The sequence below is a fragment of the Manis javanica genome, chromosome 13 (genome assembly GCF_040802235.1).
Source record: "Manis javanica isolate MJ-LG chromosome 13, MJ_LKY, whole genome shotgun sequence".
NCBI lineage: Eukaryota > Metazoa > Chordata > Mammalia > Pholidota > Manidae > Manis > Manis javanica.
The window spans coordinates 69,792,586-69,813,533 of NC_133168.1; the positions used below are offsets into that span (position 1 = coordinate 69,792,586).

The 20,948-nt window shown below is 37.8% G+C and overlaps 1 protein-coding gene across 11 annotated transcripts in view; it reads left to right on the forward strand.

Annotated features, from left to right (window-relative positions):
- The first annotated feature begins 4,850 nt into the window (after window positions 1-4,850).
- The window catches only part of SCAF8 (SR-related CTD associated factor 8), a 187,847-nt gene continuing 171,749 nt past the window's right edge, over window positions 4,851-20,948 (forward strand). For 8 of the 11 annotated variants that reach the window (XR_005062696.2, XR_005062690.2, XR_012124328.1 and 5 more), the window contains exons 1-2: window positions 5,853-6,022; window positions 11,310-11,372. Coding sequence is in view for 6 of the 11 variants with exons in the window: in XM_037023452.2 (XP_036879347.1) it covers window positions 5,993-6,022; window positions 11,310-11,372 (93 nt within the window). In the remaining 5 variants the exon portion in view is untranslated. Of the gene's footprint in view, window positions 5,652-5,840; window positions 6,093-11,309; window positions 11,373-20,948 lie in introns of those variants that run through there. The other 3 variants (XM_037023484.2, XM_073219802.1, XM_037023475.2) reach the window with 3 other exon arrangements.

A 20,948-nucleotide genomic window follows, 5' to 3' on the forward strand; every position in this document is an offset into this window, starting at 1 on the left:
AAAGGTTAATTCAGAAACTGAGCAATGAATAAATGGCAGTGCAATCAAGATGACCAAATCTGCGGGGAGCATTATTTTGGGCAGAAATACCACTACTCTAAGCCTCTCTTTCCTGCCCTCCAAAACTGTCTTTCACTGTGCCAAACTAACTGAATTGCAAGAAAATTCTAAAGATTCCCCAGTCTACTACTATATTTCAGCATTCAGGTTATTGTTGGGCAAGGGAAAACCCTGGGGCATATTTTCTCTATGTGAAGTCAAGGCACCACAAACCCCTCTAGGCTCAGTAAGAGATGAAAACCCATTTCTCCTTATGAGAAAACTTGGTTGCTACTCCAAGTTGGCTTACTAGCTTTGCCAAAGGTTAAAACAAATTTCTACATGATCATGCTGAGCAGTAGAACATTCCTTCATTTTCCTGAGCTGCATTTCAGAATAAAATTGTGCATTTGACTTTGTAAACAAAACAGTGCATTCCCTTGGTCTCCCAAAATGGAAGAGTGGTTTACTGTTAGAAGTGGATCCAAATCACTTTGCAGAAAATGGAGACTGCTGGCAGTTTCCCCTACTGATTTGAGCCTGCAAGCTTTAAAAAATATTGGGGTCCCAGTCTCAGAGCTTTGTCTACCACATGCACTCATTTGCTAGGGCTGACATAACAAAGTACCACAGACTGGGTGGCTCCAACAACAGAAACTTATTTCCTCACTGTCTAGAGGCTAGAAATCTGAGACCAAGGTGTGAGCAGAGTTGGTTTCTTCTGAAGTCTCTCTTCTTGGCCTGCAGACAGCAGCCTTTGCCCTTTGTCTACACATGGTCTTCCTTTTGTGTGTGTCTGCCTTCATCTCTCCCTATAAGGACATCAGTTATATTGGAGTAGGGACCATGCTAATGACCTCCTTTTAACTTAATTACCTTTTGAAAGACCCTGTCTCCAAAAAGGAACCCTTGTACACTGTTGGTGCGAATCTAATTTGGTATAGCCATTACGGAAAACAGTATGTAAGTTTCTCAAACAATTAAAACTAGAACTCTCATATGATCCAGGAATCCTACTTCTGAGTATCCATCCAAAGGAAATAAAATCAGTCTCTCCAATATACATATTATGACTGAAAAAAAAATCAGTCTTGAAGAGATAGCTATACTCCCATGTTCACTGCAGCATTATTCACATAGCTAAGATAGGGAAACAACCAAAGTGTCCACTGGCAGATAAATGGATAAAGATGTGGGACATATATATATATATATACACACACACACACACACACACATAATACATATACATGTAAAATACATATATACGTGTATGTATACATACATGTGTATATATACACATATAAATATACATATTTAAAATGAAATTTTATTCAACCATGATGAAGAAGGAAATTTTGACATTTTTGTTAGTCTGGGGAGTAGGGGAAAAAGGGAAAGGGGAGATATTGATCACAGGGTACACACTTTCAGTTAAAAGATGAATACATTCTAGAGATCTAATGTATAGTGTGATGACTATAGTTTATAATAATGTGGAGTATACTTGAAACACTCATGTGTTCTCCCAAACACATGCACAAAAGTGGTAATTATATGAGGTGATGACTATGTGGGTTAGCTTGCCTTTGGTAATCATTTTACAATGTCTACATATATCTATACATCACATTGCACTTCTTAAATATACAGTTTTTATTTGTCAGTCTGCCTCAATAAAGCTGAGGGCGTGGTGGAAATACTCCATCTCTAAATGCAGTCACAGGCTGAAGTACTGGGCATCAGGAATTCAACATATGAATTTGGGGAGGCACAATTCAGCCTATAACGCCAACCAGAACTGCTTAAAAATAACACACAAACCCTTGAGAACCTTCAGGTTTAGATTAAAATCTATAAAAATTAAGGTATAATGGATATAACCTAGTTTTCAGGGTACCATAATTTTACTAGTCTCATTGTAGGCATTAAATTTAGTGTAAAGATATCAGCTTAAAACCAAAATAGATACCAGAGAGATGTCTGCAGTGTTTATTCAGTACTGTCTAGGAAGAAGGAGAACTTAAGCTTAGGTATATGTTGTATGTTGTGGGAAAGGTTGTAGAAGTCTTAGTTATTAAAGTTCCTTTTTACCATTTAATAATTTCAGGCAACTGTCAGATTTCTAGTTTCCCAGACAACTTGATGTGGAAAACTTTGATGTGAATAATAGACAGAGAGATTCCAATCACTTGAAGGAGATATAGATAGCAAATTTTCGCACTTGCTTTCTGGGGGTATACATCAGTCTCTTGTATGTTTGGCTATCATTAGTTTGTCTATGAGGTTCTTTTCTACTCTGGGTATCTTGAATTGAGTTATTAATTTGCCAACTTCTGAGGGGACCCAATGATCACAAGGTATTGTAACTCTGTGAGGCTTTATTTGGATGGCCATCTTGATGTCACCTATTATTGTGCCCTCGTATAACAGATATTTGTAGCAGAAAGTTAGGCTGAGTCTGGGGATATGAGGAAATTCTGATTTAGACAATGCTCTAGGTTTTTGCTCCAGTTTAAAAGTAACTGATAATACATATGTCATTACTACTAATAGCCGGTAATTGTTTTTCTTAGAGCACCTCACAATCTCCCATGTCTAAGAAGTGCCCTATCCAGAGGAATATGTCCTCTCTAGCTAGACATGTTTTCTGCTGTGGTAGCTACTAGCATATTTAAACTAGAGAGGGTGTTAGTGAAATAAAATTAAATTCATTCCCTTAGTTGCATTAGCCATATTTCAAGTGTATAACAGCCCTATGGAGCTACTACTCCTGAACTGGGCAGCACAAATTTAGAACGTTTCCAATATCCCAGAAAGTTCTATGGTTAAGTGCTGCTCTGGACTGTTTTTGACTCTGACCTCTTGACCGTGGCTGACTTAGAGCCTGTGTATTACTCCCAGAAATGATTAAGTCCTACGGGGTGGGCCAATGATAACTACATTCAGAAAAGAATGCCGTAAACTCTAGAATGTGAACGTCATAATTTATAATCGGGTATCTCTTTTCTAGGGGCAGGAATCTCCTGCCCACTCTTTCCCATGTCAATCATCTTCAGAATACGAGTTAGTGGTCTTAAATTTCTTGATCAAATTCCTTCCCCTTCTTAGGAATTTGGAACTGAGAAGGAGAGGTTTTCAGTCAGGTCCTCTAGGTGTCTAGAACTGTAAGACGAGGAGCAATAGTTATATCCCACCATATAAAACAGGCAATTGGATAAAGCAACAGAAAGAGAATTTAGGCAGGTAGGCAGAGTAGGCTGCCTATTTTATTTTATCTTATTTTCTATATTCTGGTTCAGGTTCCTTCCTTGGGCCGTTTGCATTCCTGACTTTGGAGTCAAGAAAATCTGCATTCAAATAGTGGATTCTTTTGTGCTTAAACTAGCTGGAACTGGTTTGTTATACAGGGAACCTCAATCCTAATATGCACACATGCATATACCATAGATGTGGATACTGACCCTTTCATATTGTGTAGCTATGTGTAGTTGTGCACAAACTTTGTATTTACTCATTGCACTGGGCCACCAGACTCCGTAGTCTTCTCTAACATTTCTGTATTTTTTCTCTTCTCTTCTCAAGAGTACTTAGGCTATCCTCTACTTTTTTTTTTTTTTTTTGGTCTCTTTTCCTTCCTTTCATCGAAGTATGCTGTCTGCTCTTTCCAGGTGTGGAAGCTTTATGAAATCATGTAACATACTAACAACTGATTTTATTAGTTAGCTTGTATTGCATTTTAATCTCTTCTCAGGCTTGAATAATTCAGTTAACATTCACTAATAAATGATTGAATAAGTAATTCCTCATAGGCCAAAGTGGTGAATGTTAAGCATTAGAATCTGGCATGCATAGAACTGAAGGGGGTACTTAGTAAAGTCATAGTATTCTACTTCAAATGGATGGATTAGGAGAGACCTCTTGCAGGAGGCAGAAAGGATGAGTCAGCTATGAAAAGAATACGAGCAACAGCACTCCACTGAGGGAGGAAGCACATACCAGGGTCCTAGGCAGGAAAACGCTTAACGTTGTCAAGTAACAGAGAGGAGGCTAGTGTGGCCGGAGTGAAGAAAGCAAGGGAGAAGCAATGTGAGCCGAGGTGGAGGAGGGCTTCAAGCCAGGGCAGGAGGTTATAATTATCTGAAATATAACGGGAACATTTTAAGGGGATTTAAGCAAGGGAGTGACTTGATCTGACTTGCACCTGAAAAGAAAAAATCCCTCTGGATTAAGTCTGGAGAATGACTTGTAGAAGGCAAGCAGGGGACCAGTTAGGAGGCTACTGCAATTGCTGGCAAGAGATAGATGGCTTGGCCCATGAGGATTGGACTCAAAAGAGAGAACTTTATGACAGCATTTGAGATTTTGAAGGTAAAAATATAATTTCTTACTGATGAAATTACTCCTTTTACGTTCTCAATAGCCAGTGCCCATACTGAAACTGTCAATGAAGGTGTCTCGGACACGCTAAACAATGTGCAAACCCTGAAAAGTCAAGAGGACCTTTCCTCAGTATTAATGACTCTGGGCTCAGCTCTACGTAAGTACCTAGATTCCAACAGCCCCCCAGAGTACAATTCTGCCATTTTTCTCCCTTCCCTTTGAGCGAACTTGGGAGAGGTGATTTACCGAAATACGATTGTAAGCGGAGTTTGGGCTTCAGTGGTACACCCCTAACTTAATTCTAATAAGTATTCGCTTTTAATTTGGTATTAGTTATTTTACATCGCACGAGGTGAGAAGGAATTTTGCTGACAGCATCTCATTTGATCTAGGTATACTGTATTCGCCCTTTTACCCCAAACAACCTAGGGCACATGCCTTCACAATAATTTATTTTCCATTATAAATGGGTTCCCTTTCTCCCATACAAGTCTTGTGCGCATGGGGACCCGCTTCCCGCCACACAAATGCACTTATTGTCTGTACCACACTAGCCCCTTTGGATTTCATGCAGCGTGCATTTCCTGCACTCAAGCTGTTTGCAGGCTGCAAGCGTGCTTGCTCGTTCCCCTGCCCCCACCCGATCCGAAGCTTTTGTTTCAGATGTTCATTCCGGGCGCTATTAAAATGCTTGGGCATATCGTTAATAAGTAAATGAATGACTAGAAACTTTTCTTTTGGCTGTTAACCTTTAGGTTACTGTCCAGTGAAGTTCAAAAGGCAACTGAAACCAGCAGCTCGTGTAAAGGGGCCAATCCACACGGAAACAACGGAAACGTGGACATTATTTCCTGAACTTGTTGCACTGAGGATATTTACGCTTTTCTTAGCGCAACGCTTTGCAGTGGCATCCGAGGGCGGGCCGAGGGGCTCCACCGGCCACCCGAGCGGCCTTGCACGGGGAGGGGGCGAGGCGCAGGCCCCGCGGCCGAGTGGACCGCGACCTCCGGGTGGCGACGCTCTGGCCCGCGTTTGCTCGATGGTCGCGCGCTGCCACCCGGGCCCGCACGGTCCAGTCGCCAGGGGGCGCGCTGACCGGCGGAGCCGATCTCCGAGCTGCGCGGCCCGACTCGCGTCCGCCATATTGGATGCCGCAGCCGCTGCTGCCAGCGCTTCCTCCTCCGTCTTCGCCGCGCGCGGGTGGTTCCTGCGGCCCAAGCGGCGGGGAGGTGAAAGAGGAGTCTGACGGAGGAAGCGGGTGGAGAGTCGGGGGGACGGGGACAGAAGGGGGACGAACGAGACCGAGTGGGGCGGAGAGAAGGCGCCGCGGCCCGGCCCCTCCCCCGTCGGCCCGCCCCGGCAGCGCCTGTGTTCCCCAGACCGGCGCTCCGCCCGCCCTAGCGGCCATGCCCGGGCCTCGCTGCCCCTGAGGGAGCCCTTCCCCGCCGGCGCCTGCCTTCGCGGCGCCCCCTCCTCGTGGCCGCGCCGCCACCCCCGGCCCGCGCTCTCCGCCTAGCGCAGTGGCCGCCTCCTCTTCCGCCGCCGGGCTCGGGGCCTCCGCGCCGTCAACATGGAGGCCGTGAAAACCTTCAACAGCGAGGTTGGTATCGCAGTCCAGCCGCCCCTCCCGCGCACACTCCCCCGGCCGGGGCGAGGCCCGCGCGAGCAAGGTGGGCGCGGGCCCGGGGGTTTTTCCAGGGAGGGGCGAGAGGCGGCCTAGCCGAGCCCGTGGGGGAGGGGTGTTTTTCTACCCCGGCGCCCCTCCCCCGAGTCGGAGGGGAGGGCCGCCCGGGGCGGAGGGCGGTTCCTGTGGATTCCGCGCCCCGTGGAATGGCTGCGGGCTGGAGGGATGGCCCCGTTGGGCCCTCCCCCGGAGGCTCGGGCTGGGCCCGGGGGTCAGCTCCGCGCGGCCTGGCCCGCCCGCCTCTTTCCTGGGCCTGCGGGATTTGAAGTGCACCCTGGCCTGCGCTGCCCAGATCTCTCCCGGGGCCTGAGGAGGCGGGCGCGGACGGGGCTAGTGCGGCTGCAGAGCCTACAGGGGTGACGATCTGTGGTCACATTGCGCATAGTGTTTACATTGGAGGTATTGTTGGCTAGGTAACCTGCCAGCTAGGGACTTGTGCTGAGAGGATGGTTGGTCGCGAGGCGAGATTATTTCTGCGATTTCTTTTATTCTTACTCTCCTCTCCTCTAAGCATCACGACTTACAGACTCAAATGGTAGGAGGAAGAGAAGCATGGAAAGAGGAAAGATGCTGGGGAAGCATTTCCTCGGGCTCATTCATATGTCAAATCTAACACTGGATTTTTAGCAAGCAGGTGTTCGCTATTTAGCTGAAGTTTACTAGTCCGAATATCAAAGATATACTTCTATAGCATGTATTTAAAATTTTTTTTAAACTCCGACTTAAATAGACCTTAATGCAAAACATTAGACATAGCAAATGCATATCTATGCAACCATAATTGTCCTTATCTGTATGCCTTAGAAAAAAATATTTTAATGTGATATTAACAAATTTCGCATACATTTTATGAACGTTTGATGTGGAAGTGCAAACACTCTATTCAAGAGTATGATCAACAAAATCTTGTGTTCCCCTCTTAAAGTACCAGTATTCTTTTCTGTGGTAGTTCGAACAGGACAGTGCTTTTAAAAGCTGTTTTAAAATTTTCTTTTTTTTCTTTACTTTTCTTCCTTTCTTTCCTTCATTCTTTGAATAATTGGCATTTGGGAAGTTTAGCAAAGAGGCTAAAAGTTAGGATATGGACTCTCCATGTTAGAGTAGATAGCGACACAGTTATGTGAAAGTAAGCACTTTTTTGTAAAGGATTTTCTTTTACTTTTTTCTTTTGTTTCACCACTTCTTAATGAGAGCGATAGTCTTGGGGTAATCTTTGCAACTTTTTTAATGAATTTATAGCTGATAATTTGGGGGCAAATTATAAAATCTGCTTCTTCCCCACAGTAAAGTGCTTAAGATCTGGAATAAAAAAATAGTTAATGATACTGTATATCCTAGTTTATGATAATTTCACAGATGCACAGAAAAAAAAAACCCCCAGCTGTGTAGCCTTTTTATTTGCTACATACAATGGTATAGAGTAATAGAATGTTAACATTTTAAAAATTATATTTAAAAAGGTTCTTATTTGAGCTGCTAATTACTTGATTCACCCCAATCCTTTTTGTCTAGGCTCGAGGGGGGGTTCCTAATACGGATCCTCCCATCACTCCCAGTCCCCCCTCCCACCCCTGTCCCCAGGTTTTAAATAGGACCTCTCCTAGTAGTTAGAAACAAGGGATTAGCCCCTTGGTCACTAGATAGCACAATGGAGTAAAATGTTAGCTGTTTTTTCATTTTAATAGTGACATTAAGGATAGGGGCCTAACTTTACATAGCTGACTGTTCTACCTCTTTTCCACATCTAATCTTTATAGGGACTTGAAATTTGGAGTAGTAGTCCCATTTTAGTGTATGTGGCACTCTCTCCTTGCTCCCTGTGGATTTCGAAGAACTTAAACTACCTTATTTACTAATAATATGCTAAAACTTCACCATGTTTGAAAGTAGGATTAACTTAAAAGCAATACAGAGTCAAAGAGTTGAGGAAGGAAAATACATTTGAAGAAGATTCTGAACAGAAGAAACTACAGGTTCAAACACAAAATAGATAATGTTTTTTCTGAATTGTGAATGTTTATAATGCTTGACACAGTAAAAATCTTGTTACATGGAAAATAGTAAAATAATATTTTTCATTAAATCTTGTGCTGCAAAGTGCCAAAATAAAAAAGAAGTCTGAATTACAAGATTAGGAGAACAGAATGTTTCAGAATGTTTACCTAACAGTGAATTTGGCTTTTAAAAGTATTTGTCCTTGGGCTGAGCCCACCAGAACTTTGTCTGCTAAATTTAAATACACCTTTGAAGCATTGAATTGTCAAGAAATTGTTTGCTTTATAAGGCATTAAAATTTAGCTCTAACCATAATCATTAATGTTAAAAATATGAAATACTTAGCTTTTATGGCTTGCTAATTCTCAGATTTTTCAAGACTGCTTCTCTCTCCCCCTTAGAACATTGGATTGAAAACAGGAACGTGCTGACATTTTAAAGTTTAGAGGTTTTTTTAATCTGCAAACCATGGATGAGTTTCAGTCTGAAATCTGTGACTTTATGTAGGATGTGTACGAGTCACGGTTGGTGTGTACCCTCCTGCCCTTCCGCCACAATTTCTCAAAGGGGTTCTGTGGCCTCCCCACTCCCTTATTCAAAACCACAAATACAAGATCCTTTCTGCGGTAAATTCCTCTTAGTAATCATGAGTTCAGTGAAATTAAGGCTTGAGAGTTGATCTCAGTATCTGCTGTGTTAATTTTGTGGGACAACCATCATTTCCGTTGACTGGAGTGCAGCAGTGTCGTGGGAGCTGCATGCCTGCACTCTGTCCTTAAGAATCATTGTGTGGAGGCCATTATGGTAGGGTCTTGTTTTTGAAAAGAGGGAAAGGAGAACAACAGTGCCTGACCCTTTGCTTAGAAAATTATAACTTAATTAGAGAGGGCACTTTCATAAAATAGGAACTCTTAATACATGGAAAGTATGATTCTGTTATGCATTGGTTATACTTAGACAAGAAAGTAACGAGGTAGATTTTTACTTGTGTATTGGATTCATTTTTAATTTTTAAGTACTATAAAACAAAATAGCCCCAATATCATTATCACACTTAAAGAAGTTAACAACAGATCTCTACCGTAATCAAATATCAGCCAGTGGTCGGTTTTTTTTTAAAACATTCTTTGTATAGGTAGTTGCATTACTATAGTTTTTTTCCCCCATGTCCATTTCTTTTGCTGCTCTGAATAGCCTGAGTAGGAGGATGTAGGAACACATACGGAGGTATGGAATGTGTCAGGAAAATTGTTGCAATTTTTTTCAGTTTGCAAAGATAAATGCGGAATTATTTAATTTTTTGAATTTACCGTGATTCATAAACCCTGTAAGGATACTAGTGTCTTTTACCATCTTAAGGATTCTTAAGTTCTTAATGTTGTTTGTCCTTAGGGTCTTTTGGTTAGTTAGACGGCTTACTGTTTAAACTGTTCTGGATACAGACTTTCCAGAGTCACTTTAACACCCAGTACATTTTCCTCTTGTATGACTTGTCTTTCACATCAAAAGTGAAATCCCATTTCTGTTTTACTCCCAGTTTTGTATCCAGTATTCATTTGCCTATACAGGATTTTTTATAATCTTTCTACCAATATAGAGTGGCAGACATGGCTTGGTAGAGAACAGTGGGAAAGGTAGAGCGAATAAAAGCATGTGAAATTTGTTCTTTGTACATTTCCCCCTTGTGTTCAGGAAAAGGAATTTATGTGAAGCAGGTATAAAACATGACATTTTTCTTCCATTTTCATCCATTAGAGAATCTGGTGAATTGTATCATACATACGGCCATCTTTTTTGTTTCTACCTTATGAAAATCCCTTAAAGATATGGTATACTTAGTGTCATAAAAGAAGGAAGCCCCTGCTAACCCCCCGACCTCAGTGATTTAAATTGGAGTTTCTCAAGAAAGCCTTGGCACTAGTGTATTTTGGGCTGGATAATTATGTGCTGTGAGGAGCTGTTCTGAGAGTTGAAGGGCATTTAGCAGCAGAACTCCGGTCTCTGTCCATTAGGTGACACTAATGTGACAACTGGAAACATCTCCAGCTACTAACCAGATGTGCCTTTGGGGGCAAAATCAACCTTGGTTGGAAATCACTGATTTAGGTCCCCTCTTAGACTGGCTTAAAACACTGTACTTCCTCTTCGAGTGATTATTAGTTTTAAGCAATTAGTAACAGTCTTTCCAACCAGACCATAAGCTCCATGAGGACAGTGACCATATAACTTCATATCCTTGGTATATATAGCACAATGTGTAATACATAGTATATGCTAAATAAAGGTTTCTTGAATGGATGAATGATGGATACACTGGGTAGTAAATGTCCTGGACCAACTGTAGTTAACATTTCTGGACATTTGATTTTCTTCTCTGTTAAATAAAGGACTGATTTGAGATTATATTTAGGTTTCCTGTTAGTTGGAAGATTCTTTGACTAAATATAAAATTACTTTTTGGAGGACTTTGTATAAGCATTATTTTGAAGGACATTTTATGGTGCTGTAGCAATATAGGAACTTAGATGGCAATTTTAAAATGAAAACTTCTGATTCATTTATAATTTTTGCTTAGTGGGGAGAGTTGGGAGGAGAGTATTCCATTGAAGGTCCCAGTTAGATTAAATCTAAGTTTTATGTTGTAATTACGCTATTTTTAAATTTTTTTTCTTATTTTTCAGTTTAGAACAACATGATGTAAAAGGTTTTTTTCCTTCCCAATATTTAAAAATTTAGAATGTAAGAGTAATTGAGATTGATAATGATTTTGAGACTGGATGATTTGCAAGTGTTGTAGTCTTAAACACCCAAGATTAAATATAAAAAATTTTTGGCAAGATTGAAATCGATGTCATTGGTACAGCTTGACCATTTTATTCGAGGCTAGCGTTAAGTTACAGTACTTTCGATTGACATTTGGGGGACATGTGCATTCCTCAGTCTCCTAAATAATCAAATTTTATGATCACTTCTTTTTTTGAAGTGTATTTGGCTTGGAATTAGTGATATTACTGCTTGTGCATGTAATTTCAGGTATCTCTTCCTAGGGCCAGTTTTGCTGTTAACTGGACAACTTCTAACTCAAAATGATATGAGAGAATTGTAAACAACCTTGATGTTGAACACTGGCTGAGCTCCTGAACTCTTAAGTGAGCTCATTTTATCTGGTTTTGTTTTCTCAACATTTTTCTCTACTCCTCTCTCTCAGGATTGTGCCTCTACTCCTGCTTGTACAGACTGCTTTTCCAGCAGCATGGACACAAGAAGCATAGTAAGATGATTATAACCCACATAAGGCAGGCCCTTTGGAAAATACTAGGCTTAAATTGGTAGTGAAATGATGTCTTGATTATATGGGCAGTATTTGGGAAGCAGCATAAAGGTTTTCAGTTAGAATATATTAGTGATCTTTAAGATAACATAGGGAGTATGTTGCATTTCTTCACAAAAAAATAGGTTAAGAACTATTGTGCTTAATACATAAGTTATGTATAAACTCTTGTTGCATTTATTTGTATTCTGCTTTACATAATTTCATGTTTTTTTTTGTAAAAGGAATGTAACATTACCTAATTAACTGAGTAAATTGCAAACCTTAATTTGATGGTTGGAAATAAAATACATCTTTAATTTTGAGGAAGTTCTTCAATGTGTAACATGACAAGTCATTGACAGTTATGCTATAGGAATGGAGAAACAAAAAAAGGCTAAATCAAATTTTTTATTTTCAAATTATAGATGAGCAGATTTTGGTAAAGGTACTATTATAAGGGGAAAAAAATGATGAGAAATGTTTTATACCTGTGATTTCTTATCTGAGTTAATTCTGTCTCAAGTTTGATAGTAAGTGAAGCATTTACTTTTTATGATTTTGGTTTTATGCATTCATTTCATCTTTCTGCTTCATAAGTTTCTACTACACCATATTTTAAACTCAGAGAAGGGTATGTAATTGTGTTATGGTATCTACTGTAGGTCAGGAAATATCTTAGAAATTTTGACATTACTGTATGTAGTCAGAATGGCAATATAGATTATTTGTTGCTTTTTAAAGACATGTAGTGGCTATTAAATGAGTGTGTATGCCAAGTTTGTTTTTAAAATAATTCTGCAATTTAATATAATTCACGTAGGTTGATTTGACACCCAGGATTTCATTCTTTCATTTATTTTTTCATTCATATAACCAATACTTAATGTTTAACATATACAGGTACTTTTTATTTATTGGGATAATTGGTAACAAGACAAGCAAAAAGCATAACCTCTTGGAGTTTATGTTCTTGTTCTTGTAATCTGTTGTCTTTCACCGCACCCGCTTTGCTGTGCCATCTTTCTGCAGAGCTGGTGAGGTAGGTAGGCATTATCCACTCGGCTTGCTGCTTTGCTAGGGTCTATGTTAGTACAGCATTTCTCCCTTCAGGCTCTGTTCTGTCTGGTTTGTTCTCAGCTTTTCACTTTACAGAGTCTAAATTACTTAACTATCAAAATAGAGATCGATCAAGTAGACTTATTTAAACAAGAATATGATCTAATGTTTTTAATGATGGGAAATTACAGTGAGCTCTACATTAACTTTTATTTTATACCAGATTGTCTATCATGTATGAAAAAAAACCCTCCATTTGGTATTTTGGTATCATAACTATTTCTTATAAAGTAGTACAGCTTTAAGGATGTTTTGTTTTGTTAGTGACATATTAGTCTCCACATGTAAATGATTAAAAAACTTCATTGGTGACCAAATCTTTATGAATTTGGAGGAGTAATTATTTTTATTTTTAAAACAAACTTTTCTTTAAGTACATGATTTATGTCTCATAAACATTTGTTTTCTGAATTTGATTAGATTCCTCAGGCTTATATGAGTAGATTATGAGTAAAAGATGAATTATATTTTAGTGTGTAGAACTTGGGAAATGATCTAAAGATCCTTTTATGCTGGTTCACAGTATCTAAAGGTTAACGAGTACATCTTAAACTAATACAATGGTATATCTCAACTATATCTTAATTTCCACACCCCCCAAAAAAATACTAGGTTGACCAAGTCCTAGCAATAGCTTTCTTTAATTTAGTAAACTTTTGATACTATAAAGTTTTATGGTAAAAAAAAAAAAAATACAGGAATTTGAATTGATTGAAATATTTGAGTATATAGGTGAGAAGATTGTTGAATAAATTATAATTTTTATAAACCAAAATATGTAGCAAATGTGTTGTTTCTGTAATAGCTGTTTGCTATGATGAAAAAATATCTGGCTTGTGATTTTTGAAGTACTTTTTATTTACCAATTGTTAGAAGTTAGCTACTTTATAAAATTGGTGTTTTATGCTCTGCCTCTGTTTTCCCCAACCATCATCACATTTCAGTGGATCTTTCAGGATAACCTTGTAAGAAAAGTGGAATAGGTGCTATCCTCGTTTTAGAAATGAGGAAACTGAGGCCTACCATTCTGATTACCAAGGAATTGCAGCTTTTTAAGTATTAGAGCTGAGCCCAGAAGGACCCAGGTCTCAACCTCTAAGATGTTTTTCTTACTCTTTTGTATAAGATGAACCCATAACAAGATTTTTCATAGTTCCTTTTTACTGGCTTAATGTACAAATATAAGTTAACTTAATTTTTTCCCAGTTTTTAAACTTTATTTTTACAACTTCAAATTTACAAAAAAAGTTGCAAGAATGATAGAATTTTTGTATACTTATCCTGGTTCCTGTACCTAGTATGTTAACTGTGTTTGCATTCTCATTCTCTGCATAGGAGACTTTTTTTCTGAACAGATTGAGAGTAAATTGCAATTGGTAGCGCTTTTTACTGTTGAATATCTCTATTTTCTAAAAATAAAACAAAGCAGGACATTCTTTTATATGACCATAATACAATTACCAAAATCAGAAAATTAACATTAGTGGTACCATTGTCTGCAGACCTTTTTCAGATTTCATCGATTGTACCAGTTATGTCCGTAGCAGAGTACATCCCACATCACACTCTGCATTCACTTGTCTTGTTTCATTAGCATCCTTAAAGCTGTGGCAGTTGGTTATTACTCTTTGTTTTTTTTGAAATTTGATGATATTTGATGGAAATAGACCAGTTATTTTTAGAATTCTCTTAATATGGATTTGTCTGCTGTTGCTTCATAATCAGGTTCAGGCTATGCATTTTTTGGCAGGAGTACTCCATAAGCATTAGTGTCCTTAGGAAGCAAATGATGTCCATGTATCCCATTAATAGGGATGTTAACTTTTTTTCTGCTAGGCTTCTCTACTGGAGTATTACTATTTTTCCCTTTGTTACAAGTATCTTATGGGGAGATAACTTTGAGACTATGCAAATTCCTTGTTACTCATCAAACTTTAACCCATTTGTTTTAGCACCCATTTAATTCTTGCCTGATTCAGTACTAAGATGGTTGCCAAATAGTGATTTTTCTAAGTCCTTTGTTTTTTTATTATTTGTCATTCTGTAAGAGCTTTTCCTTCTCCCCATTTTTGTATTTGTATGTGTAACCGGATCAGTATGAATCTGTGGATTATTTTTTATTCATTGAGGTTTTGTAATGCTTAGATTGTCTCAGTTTTGACCAGTCAGAGCTCCTTCAGGTTGGCTCCTCTGTCCATTTGAGAAAGAGATGATATCTACAGCTGCATCTTTAAATTCTCTTCTAAAGAAAACTTACCATGAATTTCATTTGAGAATTTGTCAGTCCCTGATACTCTCCCCTTTGGGATTTAGCTTTTCTTTTCTACATATAAATATTAACCAAAATTGAAGGTGTTTGTGTTTCCACCACAAAGTGCACTTCTAAACTGTATATAAAACAATAGAATGTAATATAATAAAAAGACATAAAGAACTGCCAATTTGGATATGCTATTACTAACGTGTTAAATGGTTTCTAGAGAAGTAGCCTGGACTGTGATGTAGTTCTGCAGTTTTGGCTATAACATATTTTTAGAGGAACTGTCTACAAAAAAACTAAGAGAATAAAGATACTTAAAGTTATCAGGACAACTGAGAATTATGTCCAATCTCAGCTTATACACTTTTTTTTCAATTTTATTTTCCTTCTTTAAGTTTCTCAATGTAGTAACATAGCTTTAATGCTGGCCCGAGCTTCAGCCCCATATACTTCATCACCTCACTTTTGAGTAGTAGCAGAACCTTCCCATCAATTTCCTTCACTTTTCCTCTGCATTTGAAATTTAACTTGTGCTCATCATTTTTAAAAGCATTTCCTTACATTCTTGTTACAAGATAATTCCCACCCCAACCCTGGAAAGCCATTTCTCCAAGGAGCTCTAGTTTCTTCTAGTGCATATGTATTAACAGGTTGAGCTAGAAATTTTATATATGTATGAATATGCCAATATGCATACACAGATGTTTGTTTTATTAGCTATTTGGCTATGTAAAACAGCCATGTGTTCATTCAGATAGCTACAATTCCAGTCCAATAATGTGGGGTTCATTCTAGCCTTTCCTCTTTACAAATCTAATTCCTTTCTCTGACAGTGAGAAAACTAGTTTCTGTTACCCACAATATACTTACTATTTGAGCATCTTGGTATACAGAGTTGTTTCAGAATTGCTAAACCCTTTGTCTGTGAGAGCAAACCTATTAACTAGAAATTACTATTTGTTTATAGTTCACTTTGTTTAGCCTGAGGATGGGTATATATTCAGAATACTGTGTTCAAACATTTCTTGGTTAGTTTTTTTCCCTTAAAGTACTATTCATTTGAAATATAATTGAGTTTTTTCTCTTCATAGTCTGTTCTGTTTTTTTCTACGTCAGTTTTGCTATTTTGCTACTATGTAAAACATTAAACATAAATTAACTTCAATTCTCCTTTTACTTTTTTTAGCATCTATATCTATCATAATCAGTTATGTTCTGGTCACAAAAGACAAGAAAAACATTTCTATAACATTCTTCAAATCAAATAACAAGCCAAAATTCAGAGACTTAGATATGGAGAAGGTTAGGTGAAAGATCTCTTTTCAATAGTACAGATACAATTCACAGGTTAAAGTGTGTATTCAAAAAGCTTTCACTCTCTTGTGAATGGAATCTCCATTCACACGGATTGGTAGACTTGCAATAAAGGACCAGATAGTAAGTATTTTAGATTTTGTGGGGCAGTTAAGTTCTCTTTCATATACTCTTGTTAGCCTTTCATTGTTATTTTTAAATGCCCATTCTTGGCCTGAAGCTCTACAAAAATAGGTCATTGGCCATACTTTGCTGGCCCCTAACTTTGAAACCTGAGAACTTGATTAATAGCATGCTACTAATAAATCTGAATTAAACTTGAGCAGGAAGATTATTCCTTACAGACTTTATGAGGCTTATTTCAATATCAAAAACCGAAACAAAACAATTTAGAGCCGTGTTAAAGAAAATATTCAACAAATTTTCCAAGCGCTTACCTCTATGTGAAGACACTTCTTAGGCTCTAGAGATTTAGCTCTCTGCAATAAACAGGCCACAAAAAAAAACCCATGTTAAAAAAAATCTCAGTCATGGAATTTGTGTACTGGAAATGTTTTTTGCTTTCCCTTACTTAGTGCCATTTTATTTACAAAAAATGTTTTCATATTAATTGCAGATCAAGCATTCTTGTAAACTTGATTAAAAAATGCAGCAAAGGGAGCAAACTTTAAGAAGTTTGGCTCATTGCTTTCTGGCTCTCCTTTTTTGTGGAGTGGGATTTTTATTTGAAAATGACTTAGTTAGGATGCTTTCAGTGTGTAGTAGCTACATTAACTCTCTACAGGAAGACAAGTTAAAAACCTCATTAATTGGGACAAAGAACCCATACCTAAGTACATGGATGTTGTAGACTATTTAAAAAATATTACTCAGGTACATAATAGTAATTCAGCTAATTCTTTAAGGCTTGTTAACTTTGGGGAGAGGAAACCCTGGGACAAAATACCTATAAAACCAAAATCAGTCAAAGGGAGTAAAGTTTAAAACCCATTTATTGCTTACAAACTGCAGTCCAGGGCCATCTCTTTCCTGCTCAGGCAGAAGCAAGCAAGACTTCCCCCTAATCTCTCAGGTTCAGATAAACCCTTGGTAGCCTAGGTAATTACCCATTGATATGGAGATGAACTACTCTCTTCACTCCTGAGGAACGCTTGTTGATACGAAGATGCACTAAAGCCAGGCGAGATACTCTGGAAATACTACAATTTTATCCACAGGCTTTAACAAGTAAATAAGAATGATTATTAAAATACTATCCAAAGTTAAGGACCGCAGTGAAAAATAGTTGCTTATGTAGTTGTCTCAAAATAGGGAGAAAGTCTCCTGATAATACTAATATTAATATTGATTTACCTAATAAAACCCAAGAACTATGTGCAGGTTATTGTGCTTGTCCCTGGCTAAATATCAACACCTTTAATTATAAGTCATCAAAATGAGTTTTTACCATGTTATATGTTTGTTGCTCAAATGACTTCTGTCTCTGAGTTTTTGTGTTTAATAAACCAGTAAGTGCCCCCCCCCCCACCTTTTTTTTTAAGTATCTTATGAAGGTCTTACATGAACAATATTGTGGTTTCAACATTCACCCATGTTAAGCCCACTCATTGCAGTCACTGGGTATCAGAATAGTAAGATGCTATAGAGTCATGACTTGGCTTTTCCATGCTATACTGCCTTCCCCATGATCTGCCTATATTGTGATCGTGAATTATAGCACCCCTTAATCTGCTCCCTCCTCACCCCGACTCCCCAACTCCACACCTTTGGTAATTACTAGTCCCTTCTTGGAGTCTGGTGGGTCTGCTGCTATTTTGTTCCTTCAGTTTTGTTTTTATACAGCACAAATGAGTGACATCATTCGAAGTACGCTTTTTTAAAAAAAGCTTTATTGAAATATAAGTAAATGCTTTTATAAGGATTATTAACATCTTTGAATATTTTTACATCCAGAAAAGTGGTTGTTATTTTTACGGCAGTTATTGACCAGAGTTTTCCAAATGCTTGTTGCTATCTTGTCTCTTTTAGGAGGCTTATTTGCTTTTTTGGCAATTAGATTGTGACCAATTTAGCTGAAGACTATTGAAGTTCTAAAGTTGTTGGCCAGAGGCTGCCACACCATTCCATGTGCAAAGTTTCCCAATCAGTACTTTGATTCACTTGCAGAATCAAAAGATTAGATGTTTCAGGGCTAGAGCTGTAGCAGTTAATGATTCCGAATAATTCTGTGAAGGCTTCCTTTATTTTGCTAGTACATGTCAGACAATTTTTTCATTCTATTTTAATAGTAAAACAATTTCAAATTGCTAGATTACAGTCATAGGCCATGAAGGTTTTAATGTCAGCTAGTGGTTGGAAAGAGTTAGAATATAATATGATGAATAGTATGATATAAAGAGTAGTGGTGTATCCTGTGTATACTGTGTGTCCACTCCTCTGTATATCATGATATATACAGTATGAGGGAAGAGAGACTGTGAGGCAAAAGATAAAGATCATTTTCAAGGAAATGGCATCTTTGGATTGGCATGGTAGAGGATGGGATTGGGAGGAGCAATGGAAAATTAGACAAGGATCTTCTGATGAAAGGCCTTTGTATATATTATGCACAACACCGAATTTTTAGTCAGAAGGGAATGGAGATCTGAACGGTTTTAAATAAAAGCACAAATTTAAAATTTGTGTTTTAGAAAGATTAGTATTTCTGAGGAACAAGGCAGGGCAATGGAGGGAAGAGAGTGGGGAAAGGAAGGTTATAAATTAGTATAAAGATGATGAGGGGCTCATCTTGAGTAATAATGGGGGGAAGAAGAAGGGATGAATTTAAGAGAAATTTAGTAGCAATAGGGAACTGGATATCAGGAACTGGATATGGTGCCAGGGCTTTTGGTTATAGTAGATAAAATGCTGTGGTACCTGTAAAATGATGCGGTATCAGTCACTCAGATGGGCAAATCAGGAGGAGCAAAATACTTGAAGGGAAAGATAATTTGGTGGGTTGGATTCATTTTTTCCACCTAGAATAGAAAAAAGATCTTTAGTATTGAAGGAGGATTGAAATCACCCATATCTCACCCAAAGACTCTTACTGTTGTTTTTTTGAGTTCTGTAGTAGTTCTTTACATCTTGAAGCTTTGGTGTCTGGAACATCAAGGTGAAATATACAGCTAGATGTATAGGTCAAGCACTTGGAGAGAATAGCCTAGAGATGAAGACTTGGGAGAGGGTACAATAAGGGAGATGATGTAGGGGAAGAAGAGAAGCAGGATTAAGGCAGAATCTCCTAGAATCTTTTATCTTCTTCAGGTGTTGTGTTTTTTTTAGGATATGGGATAACTTTGACTCTATCAAAACTGTTTATGAATATAAAGACATTTAAAAAAAACTCTGCATAGAATACACTTGATTTTAAATTCTTATATAACCAATGTTCTTGTATGCAAAGTAGTAAATTGATATGTGAAAAATATTAAAGATTAAAATTTTATTTAATAGTATTTTATTGGAGTTTCTTAACATTAGGTCTACTCATATCATTGTGTATAATAAACAACTTACTGGGAAAATGAAACTGGTGAATTTAGAGACTATATCATTAAAAATGGAACCCATATTTATTTGAGAAATTCCAGCTGTTAAGGTTTGTGGGGTTTGTTATGAACAAAATTTAAAAGTGAATTATTCTTTATCTTGTTCTCATTTTGGCTATTTCACTGTTACTTCTAAAATTTAAGAGGAGGTAAAATACCTTTTTATTTTGATGTTTACCAAAGGTGTACGAAAGAACTGAAATTAAAGGAAGATGGATGGATTGTTTGGATCCCAGGGAAAATTTAAACTGAAGAGTTCTTTTTATAATACTGTATGTGTGTATTTGTTTATATTTATGTATTTCATTTTGTTCCTTGGAGAGTCATTTCTCTTCTCTTTGGTTTTAGAATAGAGTAGCTAAAGACCATTATAGTCATGCTTTTGTACCTACAGGCATAACTAAAGTTTGTGGTTCTATGATTGGGTTTCCTGTTGACTTCCATGCTTAAATTTGATTTCTAAAAATTACAAAGTTTAGATCTGAAAGACTTTGTGATAGTGTATCATTTAAAAGACTCATTTTACAGATGAAGAATCAAGACCCAGAGATGATGAAACTTGTTCAAAATTACAACTTATCAGAGGCACATAGTTAAGGGCCAAATTAGACAAAATTTGTGCTCTTTGTGTCTCAGTTCATTGTTGTTTTCATTTTTTCAGTATGGATTCTTTTAGAGTGTTTTTGTGAATTGGAGATGGAAGAAGAGTGGCAATTGGTGATTTTTAGTATAGTATCATTTCATGCTGACCCTAGGCAAGGATAAGGACCAAACAGTACTGCCATACCCCAGCTCATAAAATAGGATGCCATAGGAAAATATGCGTTTCTTGGCATGGAAATACTGTACAGTAATCTCTACTCAGCCAGCAGTTTTCTAGCAAGTCAGCCCTCCTCAGAAAAGTGAAAAAAAACCTTTGAGTATAAAGCTCACATACATTGTACCTTCTTTGTAGGAGAGGAGTTACTCTGTAAGCCAATATTTTTGGCATGTTTCTTATTTTCATATTTTAATAACGATGGCTACTTTGTAACTACTTTCTTTAGATTTTCCAAGACTGTTAAGAAGGCTCCTGGTAGAGTTATTTTAAACCATGACAAGGCCGCAAAATTAATGTTTGCTGTCAAAGTAAGATGCAGTAGATTACAGTTGGCAAGGGAGGAGATAGTTCATCATTTAAAAGATGGGATTAAGCAGGATAACCCTTAGGATCTCTTAAATAATAACCCTAATGAACAAGTTATAATTAATTTC